Source organism: Pectinophora gossypiella, chromosome 1, assembly GCF_024362695.1.
Source record: "Pectinophora gossypiella chromosome 1, ilPecGoss1.1, whole genome shotgun sequence".
In the NCBI taxonomy this organism is placed as follows: Eukaryota; Metazoa; Arthropoda; class Insecta; order Lepidoptera; family Gelechiidae; genus Pectinophora; species Pectinophora gossypiella.
In genome coordinates, this window is record NC_065404.1 from 9,956,004 (window position 1) to 9,974,098 (window position 18,095).

At 35.5% G+C, this 18,095-nt stretch overlaps 4 protein-coding genes across 5 annotated transcripts in view; 2 read left to right on the plus strand and 2 right to left on the minus strand.

Annotated features, from left to right (window-relative positions):
• The window catches only part of LOC126366756 (uncharacterized), a 159,149-nt gene that overhangs the window by 86,543 nt on the left and 54,511 nt on the right, over positions 1-18,095 (plus strand). The window lies entirely within an intron of this gene.
• Positions 1,398-4,989, minus strand: LOC126366820 (60S ribosomal protein L35-like). The gene is made up of 3 exons (XM_050010101.1): positions 4,834-4,989; positions 4,354-4,490; positions 1,398-1,648 (listed from the first exon to the last, which is right to left on the minus strand). The coding sequence occupies exons 1-3, from the start codon at positions 4,834-4,836 to the stop codon at positions 1,417-1,419; spliced, it is 372 nt and encodes a 123-aa protein (XP_049866058.1). The 5' UTR covers positions 4,837-4,989; the 3' UTR covers positions 1,398-1,416.
• Positions 6,562-8,097, plus strand: LOC126366806 (N-terminal Xaa-Pro-Lys N-methyltransferase 1-B). Its single transcript, XM_050010064.1, has 2 exons — positions 6,562-7,224; positions 7,708-8,097. Exons 1-2 carry the CDS (start codon positions 6,782-6,784, stop codon positions 7,994-7,996), a joined length of 732 nt encoding a protein of 243 aa, XP_049866021.1. The 5' UTR covers positions 6,562-6,781; the 3' UTR covers positions 7,997-8,097.
• Positions 13,287-17,781, minus strand: LOC126366733 (uncharacterized). 2 transcript variants are annotated; one of them, XM_050009976.1, is made up of 2 exons: positions 15,278-17,781; positions 13,287-15,123 (listed from the first exon to the last, which is right to left on the minus strand). In XM_050009976.1, exon 2 carries the CDS (start codon positions 15,110-15,112, stop codon positions 13,541-13,543), a length of 1,572 nt encoding a protein of 523 aa, XP_049865933.1. In that variant the 5' UTR covers positions 15,113-15,123; positions 15,278-17,781; the 3' UTR covers positions 13,287-13,540. The 2 variants fall into 2 exon arrangements, with proteins under 2 accessions (XP_049865933.1, XP_049865925.1); XM_050009968.1 differs by having other exon boundaries at positions 13,287-15,129; positions 15,278-17,780.

Genomic DNA, 18,095 nt, shown 5'->3' on the forward strand with positions numbered 1-18,095 from the left:
CATTTGGAACATAGGTACCTTCCCTACCAAATAAAACTTGCGCGTAGCTACTATAGCGAACATACGAGAGGGTGTATATCGCATTGAAGTAGCAAGAGACAGTCTTTTAAACGACATTGCGGACTTTGGCATTGAACTTAACGCCGCCATGCTGCGTCACGCGCAAAGATACAAACAAGATACAAAAAACACGCGCGTGCAAGATTATACTATACCTACGTAATGGTACATAGCAATTTAAATGGTCGTGAAGCAATTTCTAATTATTACTGTTTCTGTCTTTCTGGTATGCGAACATTGGGTTGCTGTGTCCACACGTACTTAATACTAAATTATTTGGTATTTTGGATGGGCGAGACATCAACTCATGATTAGGCTTCCGGCTTAAACATACCTGGCGAGGTGCTAAAACTATTCACCTCTGCCTATCTCTTCAGGTATACCGGCGTGATGTTATGTTATACAATTAGAATACTCGAATGTTTTATGTGTAGGATCTATAATTGTTTATTATGCATATATTTAGTTGTTTTGTAAATATTTTCGCACATAAGTGCTAAAAAATATTAATACTTAGGCCTACGAATAAATAACTATAGGCTAATGTTTATAAATCGCTGAGAACATCGTTAGTGTGAAAGCGCCCTTACAAGTATTAGCCTGTTTTAGGTTTTATCCCACTGCTGGGCAAAGGCATGTCTTTCAAACTCAAAATTTGTAAAAAAAAAACACGAGCCAAATGTCGTTGATTACTCGTCGCATTTTGATTTAGATTCCTTTTTTAAAGAATAGACTTAGATCACTTTATTATTATATTTCTCCCATTCCATGTAAGCACATTAAAAATAACTTCAGGTAGGAATGTTGCTGTGCACTATTTCATATATTGGCCCCGATTCCTGGAGACACCGTCTAATTTTATTTTAAGTTATATCTGTCATTTTCATATCCGTCGAAAAGGAAAGAGACGGATGATTCACAGCTCTTAATTAATTTTAGGAAGAATAAGTAAATGAACGTGTCGATTGACTGATGTAAAATTTTTAGACGGTTGGTTTAGATTTGTGCTTAAAATTGACGTGTGTTCCATAAATTTTATGCTTGTCGATTACCCGTCCCTTTCCTTTTCGGCGGATAAGAAAATGACAGATATAACTTAAAATAAAATTAGATGGTATTTACAGGAATTAGCACCATTATGAAATGTTATTTAATATATAACCAAGTACCTATACCTATATAACATTCATATTTGCCACAGTACACCCTAGTACAAATCACCAGGTTCCAAAACGCCTTGTCAGTTTACATAATATATGGCTGTTTTATGAGGTAATATTTGTATTGAAATAATGTGAGATTTACAAAATGTAATGGTGTAAAAATAAAAAAAACCATTTAAGTTTACTTTTTTAATTAAGCCTTAACAGCATAGACTCTAGGTGGGAATAGAGATTTCTTTCTGATCTCTTTCCTGGTCTTGATCTTAGATTCATGTTTTGTCAACGCCTTGCGCATTGCACGGGTCTTCTTGACTCTGAGGTCTAGAGGCTTGTACTTCTTGTTCTTGTAGTGGTTACGCAGGTTTACCTTCATCTTCTGATGGTAGACAATGTACACACGTGCAATAGCTTTCCTGACCACACGTCTGAAAGAGTAAAAGAAAAATATGTATAATTAAATTGTACCTACCATAAATGACATTGTAAATGGGGTTAACACCAAGTTGAAACTAAACCACAAACTTATTGTTAGATAATGATTTAAAATAATACGTAGTCGGTCCCAAAGTTCTGTCACAAGCGCATCGCTAGCCGCGGAAGCCAGAAGAAAAAAAAAAAAAGTTCTGTCACAGGCACATTATTTTTAAATTTCGAACATGCTTTTAGAAAAAAAATATGGCGTTCCATTTTTGAATGTTTGACAATTATTTTAAAACAAAAAATGATCATTTGCCGTGATTTATTACGATGGAGTGGACCTTGAAAGAAAACCGAATCGCAATTTTAGCGTTGCATCGCTGTGGACACTCGCCGAGTACCATTTTCAAGTTGCTCAAAAATTTGAAAATAACACTTAGGTTTGTGTATCGTACGATAAATAGGTATAATGAAGTCTCAAGTGTTGAGGACAAGAAAAGAACTGGCCGGCCTCGCTCCGCAAGAACACCAGCAGTGATCAAAGCGATAAAGGCGCGCATACGAAGAAATCCTGTCCGAAAACAGAAACTGATGGCTTTGCAGATGGGGGTCAGTAAAAAAACAGTCAAAAAGGTTTTAAACGAAGACCTTAAGTTGCGAGCATACAAGAAAAAGAGTGGACACTTACTTAATGCCCGCCTGAAAGCAATTAGACTCAAAAGATCCCGGTTGTTATTAAAACGGTACGCGAGAAACCGACACCGTGACATACTTTTTACAGACGAAAAAATTTTTGATATAGAAGAAAAGTACAATAAGCAAAACGATAGAGTGTACGCAGAGAACTCTGAAAAAGCAGGAAAAAAAGTTCCGCGGGTTCAACATGGGCATCATCCATCTTCAGTGATGGTCTGGTTAGGTGTCTCTTACTATGGGCCAACGGAGGTTCATTTCTGCGAAAAAGGTGTCAAAACCAGTGCAAAAGTGTACCAAGAGACGGTTTTGAATCGGCTTGTCAAAGATCTGCCCAACACGCATTTTCAGGACATCATTTCGTGTTCCAGCAGGATTCTGCGCCTGCACACAAAGCCAAAACTACTCAAGCCTGGTTCGACCATCAAAAAATTGACTTTATTAGACACGAAGATTGGCCTTCCTCCAGTCCGGACCTTAATCCTCTGGATTATAAAATTTGGCAGGTCTTAGAGAACAAGGTCTGTGCTAAACCCCACAAAAATTTGGCGAGCCTGAAGTCAGCCATAATTAAAGCCGTCGCTGAAATAGACATGAATATGGTGCGTGCTGCGATAGATGACTGGCCACGGCGTTATTAAAAACAAGGGAGGTCATTTCGAATAATTTTAAGTTATTTTCATTTCTTAATAAATATACTTTAAATTGATATATAAATTTTTATAAACTTATTGGTACTTTTTATTTTATCACTATTTTTATATATGACAGAACTTTGGGACCGACTACGTATATGAGTATTCTGGCAAACATTATTTTAGTATGACAGTTTGAAAAGTAGCTCCATCTGTATTACTTTTATAGAAACCAAGAGAAGGAGAGGGTTTAGGTTTTTGTCACATAGTCAATATCTTCTAAGGATTTTTTTGCTCATGTGGTTACCTGGCAACATTGACACCGGCTGATTGGAATCTGCCAGTTTGTGTTACAATTCAGTAGAGTCACCGAACTATCATTAGTTTCATTATCAATAGTTGATCATCTATAGATGATCAAGTAGTATACTACTGATAGTCTATAGATAGGCACCTCTCTTTTTCTAGATTTTCTACATTACTTCAGAAATCATCATTTTTTCACTATTCTTATTAATTCTTTTATTTTATTTAATAACTATTCCTAAGGATGTATCCGCTAGGTGAAAAAATAAAAATAGTCAAATAAAAGTTATTGGAAGTCAAAGTGAGAATTTGACCTAAATTGTTACAGTTGTTAAAGCTTCGCTGAAGAATAGCAAACACATGAGGTTGTCATGGACCCAGTATTTCTAAAACTGCTCTATTTAACCTCGTAAAGCCGAGGTTTCCAGACACAATAGTAAAACAATAAATAGAGTTTGGATTTTAAAAGGAAAACAAGCACATTCTATAGGAGACTGGGTTTATTTTTTTTTATAGATATTTCATTATATTGTGATTTTAGAAATAAAGTAGTGGCCTTATAAAAACCCTTTGAAAGTCTACCAAACATGTCACTCATATTAATTTAATTTTAGTTTATTATTTTTAGTAGGTCCTGAGTCCTGGGCTGCTAGTCCAAACACCTCGAACATAACAACAAAAACCAACCCGCACTGGAGTATATGTATAGACATACCTACTCCACCATATGGTGTGATATAATTTTGATATTATTTTCTTAAAATTTTAAATATTACTATCTCAACATAGCAATATTCATCGTCAGCACCCTCACTTCTGGCTTTTTGTATACAACTTTTGGATGGTGGCTGGTGTCCTTAGCTAGGTTTTTAAACTTTTAAGGCTGACTCATAATAATAATAGTATAATGGAGCATATACACACATACCATCAAGGTTAATCAAGGCGATCTTAGTTTTTCCAACCAGTTAGGTATTGTTCCACCACTAACAATTTATCTGGTTTTTACAGAAAATCCAACATTTGAAGACTCTTTTTTAAGTACTAAAGAAAACTCGTAGGTATATAGGTTTACTTACATCTTGGACAGTTTTGAAGCAACTCCTCCAGTAACTTTGGCCACTCGAAGGTTTGTCAACTCTGTCTTTAACTCTTCTAATTGTTTGAAAAGTTCCTTCTTGTCCTTATTGCGCAACTCGGAGCACTTAACCTTACCCTAAAAATGAATATTGAACCACATTACAACCAACAAATCTCACATTCTAGGTTAGAAAATAAGGGACACTTATTGAGATATAACTGCAATAAACTCAATATATAGTTAGCAAGTAAACTTTCTGAACCATAATTTCAAAATATATGACGCTTTCAGGAGATTTCACGTAGTTAAATCTTATTAATACTAAATAAAATACATCTTAATACAAAAATGATTTCGCCAGCCATAAACACTGAAATACGGGGCGGTATAAAACCAGAATAATCATGTGTAGCATCTTCGTAAGTATAAACAGATTTAATTAAATGATTCATGGAATAAAAAAGGATTTTAAACACACCATTTTGGAAATAAAAATTCCAACACCATCCGACCACTACGAAATTTGACAGTGAAAGACTTTTTTAATATGTTTACAAAATTAAGCAACGGAACTATCGATTCGTCAGCCTTGTTATATGCACGCACACCGGACACCGAAATTAATCGAAACGAGATGAATCAATAATTCTAAGTGTAAAGTTATTTATTTATAAGAAGAAACGAATGTTTAATGCTCCACTGTGGTCTAGCGTTAAGGTCAGTTATAATTTCAATGAATTAATTTAAAAAATATGTAAACTATCGATAGTTCGATCGAGAACTATCGATAGGTCGCTAGTACCAAGTAACACTAGTACCAAGCCAGTCACAGTCCACAGACTAGTAAGAGATACTACGTATCAGACGAACATCTCTAGTACTAACGTTTTGTTTGATTGGTTTTAATGATACATGACAGTTGTTTTTTTTTAATAATCGAATTTTACTTGGCAAACGACTACGCGTCATGCGGCCTAATGTACAGGAGTGGGACGTTCAAAAGAAAAGGTCTTGTAACTGGGATTGGTATTATTCTACAGATTTTAATTCGACTTTGAAACAAGTAAGTACTTATTTCAAAGTCCCAGATAAACGTAAAATCTGTAGAAAATAATACCGAACCCGGAAACAAGACCTAATGACCTCTTTTTTTAAGTTACTCTTGGTTCGTAGGGTTATAAAGATGTGAGAGATTATTCATTAATTTATTTCTTAATTTTATACAATATTTTTTACGTGATGCAAGAAATGGTTCTTACATCGGAGGCACACACTTCTTTAGATTTAAATCCATGCCTTTTAATATGCGATTTACACACAAAGAGATTCAAAAGTTCACTTCTTGGTGTATCTTTTAAATTAATTTCGTTTTCGAGACACTTCCGCCACTTATTGAGTCTTTTCTCGGTGCATGGAAAATGATGCAATGAAAACAGCGCCTGGTCGCGAATTTTTGCAAACACAGCACTCGCGATACATTTTCGAAAGAAAATACATGCGAAAAGTTTCACTGGCTTTGTATTACAAGATAAAGTGGAGAAGATAAGCACAAATATACTTCACTCGATCACACAGTTTGTCATCTGTGTCGGCCATCTTTGACAGTATACCGGTAAAGATGGGGCTTTTTGGCGGGAAACGGGAACGGGACAGTTGCTTTCTTCATTGAATAATCTAAATAATTAATACGAAGTGGTGTTTTGTGGTTAATGATCGCATTAAGTTAGTCGGAAGACATTGGCGAGTGTTATTATATAGGAGTATTCAATAAACAAAGTGTATCTGCCTATTTTCGCTTCGTGCCAGGAAGCCGCTTCATAACTCGAAAGTTAATGCGGACTTTTGAGTTAATTCGTTTGGGGTTCGGAGTAGGAGACTACTCCGAGGGTGGGGGCTTAGGTTGCATCATCATCATCTTTCATCATTTCATCAATCATCAAGAAAAAAAATACGTAAGACATGGCTGTATGGGCATAGTTCCCTTTGCCTTACCCTTCGGGAAAAAACAAATCAAGATGGCCGATAAAGATGGCTGTCACCGCTAACCAATCACAGGCCAGCACAATTGTCACACATCGTTAAAAAATATGGCGCCTATCGACAACATTCGTTCTACGCAGATTTCACGGCGTGGTCACAGTCGGTTTTTTTTGTGATTGTGATTTTTGTGACATTATGCGGTTTGGTTATTATATGTATCGTCATATCGTGTTATTCATTATGTTTTGACAACAAGCTACTAAAAATTGGTAACGCAATCTGAAACTAAGTAAAGGACCCCACATAACTTTTATATTTAAATTCATAAGTCATAACCTAAATTTGTCGGCAACCTATCTAGCACCATATCTTTAGACTACCAGCAAAACCAATTCTTGCAAGTTTCAACCTCAAGGGATAGGAATAAATTTTTTTGTATAGATAAAATGGAAATTGAGAATAATATCGATTACGAAAAGTCATTAGAATACTGGGCCGACATTCCTGCTACTGTTGATGGAGTACTTGGAGGTTTTGGTTTTATATCGGATGTAGATATAGAAGGCTCAACAGTATTTTTAAAATCATTACTAGCATCGGATAGCGCTCCAGGAAATAATACGGCACTTGACTGCGGAGCTGGCATTGGAAGAATAACAAAACATTTATTGATTCCCCATTTTCAAGAAGTAGATGTTGTGGAACCTGATGAGAAGTTTATAAATGCAATTAAAGATTTTGTGGGAGAACATAGCTGCAAAATAGGAAAACTATATCAAGTTGGTTTGCAGGAGTTCAAGCCATGTAAGAAATATGATGTTATTTGGAATCAGTGGGTTCTAGGATACTTAACTGATGAGGACCTGGTGTCTTATTTAAACCGTTGCAGGTAATTTATTGTACTTTAATATTTTTTATTGCCAACCATCTTAAGTTTCAACTAAATTCAGAATAGCAACATAACCAACAGGGTTGTTAACCATAGTACTTCTTTCCTCATACATAAACAGCCGAAAATTTCGTACATTTGCTTTGAATTTTTGTACTATTCTCATATAATATTAACTAAGCTATTAATATGTTATAATAAACCCAAACAAAGCATTAAATGGGTATAAATTTACCTGTTTTTGTTAGTTATACATGTACACTATCGAGCAGTCCTTAGCTTAGGAATTAATTTAGTTTTACCAATCTAATCTAGCCTACAAGCTCCCACAGCTGAGCAAGGACCTCCCCTTCCTCATTGCATTTTTCGCTGTGCTGTGTGTAGCTTTCCATATTTGATTTTTATGTTTATATTTCCTCTCATTTAATCTTTCATATAAAGCTTTGCAACCAGTTCACTAATTATTTGCATTATTTATTTCAGAGAAGCTCTAACAGAGGGTGGTGTTATAATAGTAAAGGAAAATGTAACTTCTTCTGGTTATTTAGAAAAAGATGATGTGGATTCTTCAGTTACCAGATCTCTAAAACAATTTATAAAAATATTTCAAATGGCCAATTTGAAAAGGATCAAACAATGTAAACAAACAAATTTTCCAAATGGAATTTATCCTGTGTATATGTTTGCACTTGTACCGAATTCAGAAATAAATAAAACAATATCCACTAATGAAAGTGAACCAAACTGTAAGTTACATACTTCAGATAAATAAGTGCTACCTATTTTGTAATTACTTTATTTATTTAATCTGAAAATAATTACCTATATAATACTTATAATATATGATTTCAAAATAAAACAATATTTTTATTACTTTCTAATTTCATCAATAACAGATTTCTTCATTATCTATATTGAAGCTGATGATCATACACTAAAGTTTATTATTATTAGTGATGTTCCGAATATCCGTATCCGAATCCGCGGATATCCGAGATAAAAGAAAAATCCTTATCCATATCCGTGTCCGTTACTTTTCACGCGGATCTTTTACGGATCTTTTTCAGGTGATTAAGTAGAATTATTAAATAAAAAACTATAAAATTCCATTCAGATTTTTTTTTATTTCTTATAATCAAATATTTGGCACCTTTATATTGCAAACATTTAGATAGATAGATCTTTATAATGAAAGCAAGATAAAATATAACTTTTATAACAATGAAACAACTAAAACTTTAATCTGTTTTTTTTTTAAGAAAATAAAGATCCGTATCCGTATCCGCGGATCTTTACACTAAATATCCGTATTCAGATCCGTATCCGCGGATATACATTTTTAACGATCCGGCACATCACTAATTATTTATTATACATTTATATAAAATCGAAAGGTCACTGACTGACTCACTCATCACGAAATCTCAGAAACTGCAAGTTTTAGAAGTCTCCAATTTTGCATGGGAATTCCTTTCATAAAGTAGGTGCTCACTAAGACGAGATTTCGCGAAATTCAACGCTTGAAAGTTTGTATAACACTGTCAGTTTTTGAATTAACAGCATTAATTTCCTCACATAAGTGACGTGAGTAGGCAAGCAGTAAGAGGGTAGGTATTTGTGGAAATTCATACCCTAAAGCTTTAAAAAGGGTGATGACAGTATGTATAAAACATTGTCATTTTTGAAGTTAAAAGGATAAGACTAGAAGTCCACGCGGAGAAAGTCGCGGGAGGACAGCTGGTAGTATACTATAATGTATAAATTCTGTTATTAATGTTATTTATTATGTAGGGTGAAGTGTTCACCAGTGAACCACGAAAAAGTTAATAAGTGAATGAGTTGTTGCTTCTCTACTTACTCAAGTAGCTGGACATGTTACAGGTACAATGAAATACCTATTACAGTTCCAGCTGCAGCAGCAGTAGCCGTAGTATGACGCGATGTTGACGCGGTCTTCGACCTATCCGTGTCCTTTGTAGCATCGCACCGCACCTGCTGCTAATAAGTAAGGTAGGTATCTACTTAAAGAACGAAAGAGTGTAGTGTTGAGTAAAAAGTAACGACGTTTTGTCTGGAGCGACATGCTATAAAAGGATGTGTAGCCGTAAAATAGAGTTGGAGCCATTTTCCATGTGCAATAAAGCATATTTCTGCACCGTCGGTGAAAAGTAATACAACTCGAGTTGTATCACTTTTGAGTTATTAGCACACACTTCATGTTCAAAAAATTCTCTTTCTTTCTGTCTAATTCTCGTAACTGTAGCTATTATAAATACGGAGATAATTTTTGTGTTTAGTGATATAAGTACTGTTTGTGAAGGATTCATGCTGTTATAACACGTGTAACATAATTCATCTTAACTTGCATTAAAGTGAAATGAAGATTTTCACAAAATATTTTGGTGTAAGTAAATGCAACTCAACATATATTAAAATACACGCAATCCTTGAATTCTCACAGTCCGTGTTTAATGATATAATTTTAGTTGTAACATCAAACACCAAATTTATTTTTTCGTGAAAAGTAATATAAATTAATATATATCAAAATATTTCTGAAAATACGATCTTAGATATCAATAACGTGTCGTGTATAATGATACATACAAGTTCGATTCCATGCGCCACCAGTGTGTATCCTAGAGTGACCTCCGCATAAACCTGTCTATGAGAAGACATTTTGTCTAGAGCCACAGCAAACCATATCTGATCCGCATTGCGAATGGGTATAGGTTAAGTTAGTACATCAGACCAAACCGTGTTTTTTCTCTTTTTGCTATATCCACCTTGTAGTACTTAATTACAGTACCTCAATATCACGGTCAATATCAATATCTGATCACGGCGTCGTTATCACCATGGCAGGGTTAGTCAAGAGGTATTTGAGATTTGTCATAACTGTCGTTAGTCTCCTTCCCTTAGCTCGAAGAATAGCTGTTTTACATAGTTTTCTTGATTACATGCAGGTTAAGCGGTGGCAGATTGAACGCTGCCTTCATTGCTAAGGAGGTTGTAGACGTGAAATAATGGCTCCAAATATTATTGAGCTCCAATTAATATGCAAGCCATACAATACACGCTGGTTATATCTTTTATGCAAGCGCTGGTAGTGGTATATTTGAACCTACACAGCCGTAGATGACAGCTCGGCATCGGCAGCATCGGGATCTGCCACATCTTCTCAAGAGAAGACTACCAGTTTCTCAAACACGTTGAATGGTGTAAATTTGTCGAGCTTCCTCATTTTTATAAAGGGAATAACTACTCTGAACTCTTGAGCACCACCAGTAATATTTTTTTTCTGTATTTTGATTACATAGGAGAGAATTACGCACAGGACTGTGAAAAATGGAAAGAGGAAGGGGAGGCCTTTGCCCAGCAGTGGGATCTTGTAGGATAGATTAGATTAGAATAAATAATTGGCAACACCACGGGCACAACCCCTTAATTAAACCAGGTCACAAAGTTTGTAAAAATCCCAGGAGGTATTTGAGCTTCTGAAAGGAGTTAGTTGGCTTACATAGTCAATAAATGGACCACTTGCGTTTATGCGGAAAACTGAGCCCATTAAAATAACATTACATATGGGACATTCGAGTATTCATTGAGTCAAGTCAGGGGACTATGGCGGCTGGTGTCAGGGTTATAACTACCCTGACACCAGGGTTGATGGGGTTGGTAATTCACCTCACAATCCACACGATAGAAGAAGAAGAAGATGGGACATTTGCCCATACATGTTGTGCCGACCCCACCTAGAGTGAGAAAAGGGCAGGAGGATGATGATGATATAGTGGGAAGTTTGCCCACTTCACAATAGTGGTCCATACGCGAAGATACGCGGAAAGTCCCTTACGTGTGCTTACGTGTAGAGTTTTGCGGAAACGAGCTCATTTAGCTTAACCATAACAGACCATGGTCCATGGTGGTCATGGTCATGGCCTGAGGATAGCCCTGTGTAACCTATAGGTTTGGAGGTGAACCAGTGATCTTCATTTTCACTACCTATTCTTATCGTCAACATTGATTCGACTCCGTTTATCGTTCTGTCAATGTTGCGGGCTACCATTAGATCGGGAATTTTGATAATTCGAAATATCGAATTTTACTTTACTTTAGGGGATTTTGATTGTGAAATGAGTTGTGATCTTTTAAATAGTTTCAGCAAGAAAGAAGTAACACTTACCGGTTTGTGTGATTTTGGTTTAAAAGTACGTAGGTACATCACCTTTATCTCCAGGCTGCCAGGCTAGCCCGAAACATTCCTAATGACCAGTCTTAATATGATTCCTCTTACCTTCATTTGTTAGGGGTGGAAATATTATCATAATTGAATTTGTAAGATTTTGACTGCAAAAATGAACCAAAAGTGGTTTTGAATAGGGGCGTAGTGTAGTGGACAAAATGTGTTTGTAGTGGGCAGCAGTGGTGGTTTTGACCGGTTATTTATGAGTTTTGAGAGTAAAATCATAACAAAAATATCTTATTATCGCCACCTTACACTATATATACGTGTACCATCTTTATATGTATTTATTATTAGAAATTCGTAAAAACATGTATCATTTTACACAATAAAACCGAAAAAATAAGTCATGTTAAACCACTTGACACAAATTTGTTATAGTTTATCGTTTGTGTCAATTGATATAAGTTACGTTTCTTTACTTTTTAAAGAAAATAAATAGAATTTTGCCTTTCTACAGCATTATGAAATAAACTTTCTTCCAAGACATTTTGTTTTTTGTAGAATAAGACTGTAAAATTAATAATTGAAATATGATATATCAACGATGACTTTTGTATAGTTATGTGTGTAAAAAGGTATAAGTAGACTTGTATCAATTTACACAGTATAAAAGTTGGTGTCAACTGATACATGTAATTTATTTTGATCCTGTACCATTTCTGTTTAGGTTCTAAATATAACTAAATATTAGAAAAGAAACCTTCCATCATCACCTATCGACACATCTAACTTCTATTCCATTATTCCTTATAAGTCGCGAGCTAGAATTTTTTTAACTTTAAACTCGATTTTCTCAAAACTTGAATTTTGGACTTGTATTACTTTTCACCGACGGTACAGATTTGTATTTGGAGCCCTCATATCGCGCGCACCAACATTATTACTCAACTAGACTCACGACTATATTCCCAATTGGGATAGTCCTCCGACTATGAATGTAGGTACCTACCTCTGTAAATACATCGCAAGATGGACTAAGGATCAATAGGATCGATTTACGACTAATTGCCTACTGGTCTTCATGGCAGTACATGCACATTGTACGTACCTACCTAATCCATATAAGGATATTGAGAATTATAGATGCGAAAGTAACTCTGTCTGTCATCTTTTCACGCGTGAACCGCAGAACAAATTTCACACATTTCGTAGGGGAATCAACAACAACAACCTAAAGGGTAAGTAGGTACTTCCCATAGACCCACAATCATGAAATTTGGCAAGAACGGTCTTACAGCATAAGTTTAGTAAAGGAAAAAAACCGAAAATATTTAATTTATGTTGTTCCAACATAAAAAAGGACCGCATAGGTACATAATAGGTACTTATTAGATCTTAATAACGCGTTCCTGAAAAAAAGGGTCTTGACAGACAGATTGGCAACAAAATGATCTAATAAGGATTCCGTTTTTCCTTTTGAGGTCAGGAACCTTAAAGATTACAAACATAAATACCTCTTACTGCAAATCGTGTAGATTTTTATTCCTAAGGGATAATTTACTAACTACGCTTTTTTAGGAGATAGAGGCGGCGTGATCACGCACACTGGGCACGAAACGTTATTCGTCTATCTAAGACTGATTACCTACTTCGAGATATGTATTTGACTCGGTCCTCCCAGAGGATCGGCTTGCCAAGTTTGTGAGTTTCCCTAGGTACGTGGGAGTGCTATAAAAACAAAATTCTTATTATAGTCGTGACCTTATGTTTCTTTTGTAAAAATGTATTACTACCTACATAGATAGATCCAAACACAGCGACGGACTTCAAAGTGCTTACGGGCGGAAAATTACTTTTGTAATAAAACATTAAATTCAGCTTTTATAGGTAGCAACAATTATTTATTTTTAATATCTTACATCTAAACATATTTAACACAATTAAATATGTAATATATAATAATATATATATATCTTTTTTCTTTATATATATATCTTTCTAGATACTGTTAGACTAAACTACTTTTTTACATACAAGCAAGTGAGCTAAGTGAATGAGATTACTTCCGATCTACAATTTATTAGCCCTTAAAAGAGATGAATAAGTATACATTATGACATTTTCAACTTAGGCGTCATATCTCCTTATCGGAGCTGTGTTTATATTAAGATTGTTTACTCTTATGTAATTTCTTATATAGTCCCTGTCGTTTTCAGTTAATAAAACCCAACTTTCTAGTTCCACTAACAACTCTAAACTCATACAACTTTCAATTATCCTTTCCACCGAAACCATAGTCATAAAGTCGGACTGCATTATCCGTAATTCTTTTAAATGTATAAGTGGATTCTTATTCAACAGCTTTTCTACGAAATCGTCAGTAAATTGTACTGCTGTTCCTATATGAATAAATTCAACATTTATGCAATTTGTCAACATGAACAACAATTGTTCATCGGTGCACGCTGCTACGCATGTCAACTTTTTTAAATTTCTAAAAGGCATAATTTCTAACTTTTTTGTATACAGAGAAGTGTGTTGTATCAGTGTACAGTTGTAAAGAGTGAAACTTTCAAGCAAAGGACACATTTGACTGATGTACATTAAAGCGTTCAAGTCTATCTGTTCTACATGCTCCAGATGTAAATGTGTAATATTACAACCCTTCACTTGAAGCACTTGTTTAACTTGGTCGGCATAAAAATCACACGACAACAGTTTGAGTTCTCGCAAATCTTGTAAACCTAGAAGCACCATGAGATCTGTCTGTAACGAGCTGTGGAATACTGTGATACTTCTGATAAAAGGACACATTTCAACTGCTAACTGTAAATGACTATTTGTAGCATATCGACTAACATAGGTCTTTAACTGAAAAGGTCTTGCTTCAGAATTAGTCAAATCTATAAATTCTAGAACCCTACCAATGTCGTCGCATCTTCCTATGTCTTCTAATTGTTTACAGTTTATCAGTAACTTTGCAAAGCCTTCTAGGGTAACTAGAGTTCGATATAACTGAACACTTCTAAGTGACTTCAATTTTGATACTATGTTTATGCTATCATTGTTAATGCACTTGGAACTCGAAACATCCAATTTTTCGATTTTTTTGCAGTTTTCTACTATACATATTAGTATATTATCAGTACAGTCATAATTAATAAATAGATATTTAAGACAATGTAATTCTTTCAAAGCATAGATAACTGATTCTTCCATATCTGCAGTTTTCCAACCTCCAGATAATGAACCAAGATTCAAGTATACTAACCCGGAAAGCATGTGTAACTTGGAATAAAAAACTGACCGCAATACCTTTGGTATAGTGTCTATGCAAACTATTGTTAATTTATTAGTAAACACCGCTTCGGCCATTCTTACAATTACGTTCATTTGACTGACGAATTTTCCCATAGATCCACGGAAACCCAAAGATTGTTTAGTATTTTCAAATAACTCATTTAAGGCTCGTATGACTTCATTAACTAACGAGTCATATAACATCCAGGGAACGTTGTGTGCTAAAAGCGAACGAACGTTGCTCACGTTTTGTGCAATAATTGTTTGTGCTCCAGTTATATCACGTTGAGCCCTTAGCGCTATGGGTATCATCTTCGCTTCTGCTTGTAGTGCTATCCAGTCTCCAAGTCTGCGCAACGACATCTCTTCGAGTGTGGTAGGTTGCTTATGTCGTGACATTTTACCCCAAACTGTAACTATAAAGTATTAATTAAAAAAATAAATAGTTTGAATATATTTAAGGTTGGTATATTTTCGTAATGTGATACTTTATATTGGTAATAATATCGAAATCAGTTATCTAGACCTAGGGGCAATATCACGCATGGGGTCCATACTTCTTACCTTCTTACTGAACTTTATAATTTCACTATTATGTGTGTGGCGTAAGATAGTAAAAGCGGATGCACAAACGTAAATAACATTACTTTTAGACAAGAGAACTATTTTTAGCCCCTGGCTTGCCTACACGAAACGCTAATTCTCCTAACAGTTCATCTAAAATCTAAAATAATGTCAAATGGGAGTGTATTCTATTGCTTATTTTCTAACGTTAATAATGTAAAGCAATGGAGTAGTACTAACATTCTCGATTTTATTTGAATACTTATAATAATATAAGTATAAACGTGTGAGAGTTTAAAAAGATTAACAGTAGGTAATGTAATGGTAATGCTACACTAATATCAAATACATTTCATTGAGGGCGGATATACGAGAGTGTGGATAGTCACGTATCGATCGATCAAGTGTTTGTTGGATTTTACAGCTATACCTAAACCACAAACTACTACACGCCTTAAATCTCTATATGAGTGCGAATAACTATAAGCTGTCAGACAGAAGGCGCCGCGCCGAGCAGCCTGTATTTATTGTCGATAGCAGGATGTTATGTTATGAAATGCATGTTCACAATAAACCTCTTTATCTGAAATTGATTCCTTAAGTTTCACCCTGATAATTAAATAATCTTATAGAGAACTCTATCCCGATTAACTTACACTCGTTAATTACCTCTTTTACTAATACCACAAAATACATAATGTATAAGTAGTACTATTACTTATAATATCTACTCGTATTTTCAAGATACCTACCTTCTAAAGAGGCTTTTTAACTAAGTACCTAGTTAACCACTTGCAGTAGGTGTAATTTTTGATGCTGACCTCTCTACCTATGATAACGACGATTGGTTACCTCTAACTGGAACTGGGACTAATAAGATAACATCGCGTTTGTATTCCAGAAGGGGTAGGCAGTCCCAGTAATACGGGGCGAGCCTATTGAGTTTTCTCTGTAATTATGAATACAGGCGAAACCGAAACTAAGCCAAAACCCGTGTTTTCACTGATACCGACAGTTCGGTCGGACACTATCCTAATTATCTAAAAAGCCTAGCTATATGCGTCCCACAGCTAAGCGCAAGTCCATCCCCTCAATGAGGGACATTCCAGTCCATGTTCCCAAAAAAAAACATTTGATGGCTCTATATAGATTTAACGTGATAATTACCTACTTTCTCATTGGTCGGGTACATAATTATTCAAAACTTGAATCTAATGGCTGCAGCATATATACAGGCTGTTAGTGACATCATAACGAAAACTGAGGGATGATTCAGACCATGATTCTGACTTAATATGAAGTGGAATTTTCCGTCGCAAAAGTATGGGACTGAAAATAATTAAGAAGAACACTAAGATTTTCATGAATTTTCCGACAACAAATTCCATTTGATATCAACTCAGATTTATGATCTGAATCATCCCCCTCGGTATTCGTTACGTTATGTCTGTTATCCATGAAATTAAAAGGTTAAATGAAAGCAACATTGTACAGCGCCATCTGTATTTTTGTTTTGGAAACGTAACCTGGAAAGTCCTTTGCGTTATTTGTTATATTATTTAGATCCTATACTTTCGACTCAGTCACCTGGGGCCTGTTTAATAAAACTTACAATTGTAAAATACAATGACAATTTGATGTACATTGCGGAGTGTGTGATCACGAGTATTTTGCAGTTTCATATTAGCTACGTAATGAACATCAAATTGTCATTGTATTTTACAATTGTAAGTTTTATTAAACAGGCCCCTTGGGCCAGAGTACCTATTCGCCAAGACAAATCTAATAAAGCCAACCTCGAGGGTACTGCGTTATTTCATTGCCGAGTTCCTATTACCATCTTCCACCTTTATCATCATACCAGACCCTCTCCCTGCTCCCTGCTACCATAATATAGCATAATCATAGGTGTCATAGGTGTGTTAAATTTATATCAAACCGACCTCGCCTAGTGGTCCAATATACATTTGTAAAATTTAACTTGCTAACGATTTATGGTCCTCCCAACCCGTTAGATAACTCGAACGTGATTTTAAGGTAATAAATATTTATTATTTTTGCTGCTGCACCAAACATAGAGCAACACGGACCTTTGGCACCAAACAAATATATTGAGCCTAGTACAATGACCTTAAAAAAGGCATTATATTTTCTATTTTACATGGCCTTATTTGTGAGTTACTATAAATCTAAAATGTTAGGTGTTCTCCATTGTTATTAAACTGGAGTTAAATAAATATTTCCGTGTGAGACGCTACGGAGACGGAAGTTGGTTTTGTTCTTTCACCGGTAATCAATGTATTAAATGTCTGTCTGTCTGTCCTCTGTCTGTCTGTCTGTCCTCTGTCTGTCTGTCTGTCCTCTGTCTGTCTGTCTGTCCTCTGTCTGTCTGTCCTCTGTCTGTCTGTCCTCTGTCTGTCTGTCTGTCTGTCCTCTGTCTGTCTGTCTGTCTGTCCTCTGTCTGTCTGTCTGTCTGTCCTCTGTCTGTCTGTCTGTCCTCTGTCTGTCTGTCCTCTGTCTGTCTGTCCTCTGTCTGTCTGTCTGTCTGTCTGTCCTCTGTTTGTCTGTCTGTCCTCTGTCTCTCTGTCCTCTGTCTCTCTGTCCTCTGTCTCTCTGTCCTCTGTCTCTCTGTCCTCTGTCTGTCTGTCTGTCCTCAGTCTGTCTGTCTGAACAAGTTTAGTGAAATAACCAAATGAAGACAAAGATTTTTGAAGACCAACATCATTCTCAAGAACCATGTAATGTAAACCAGAAGAAAAAAATAGACATACTTAAAAAGTCTTGGTCAGAGCCATAAAACCTGTTTGAAAAAAAAGAA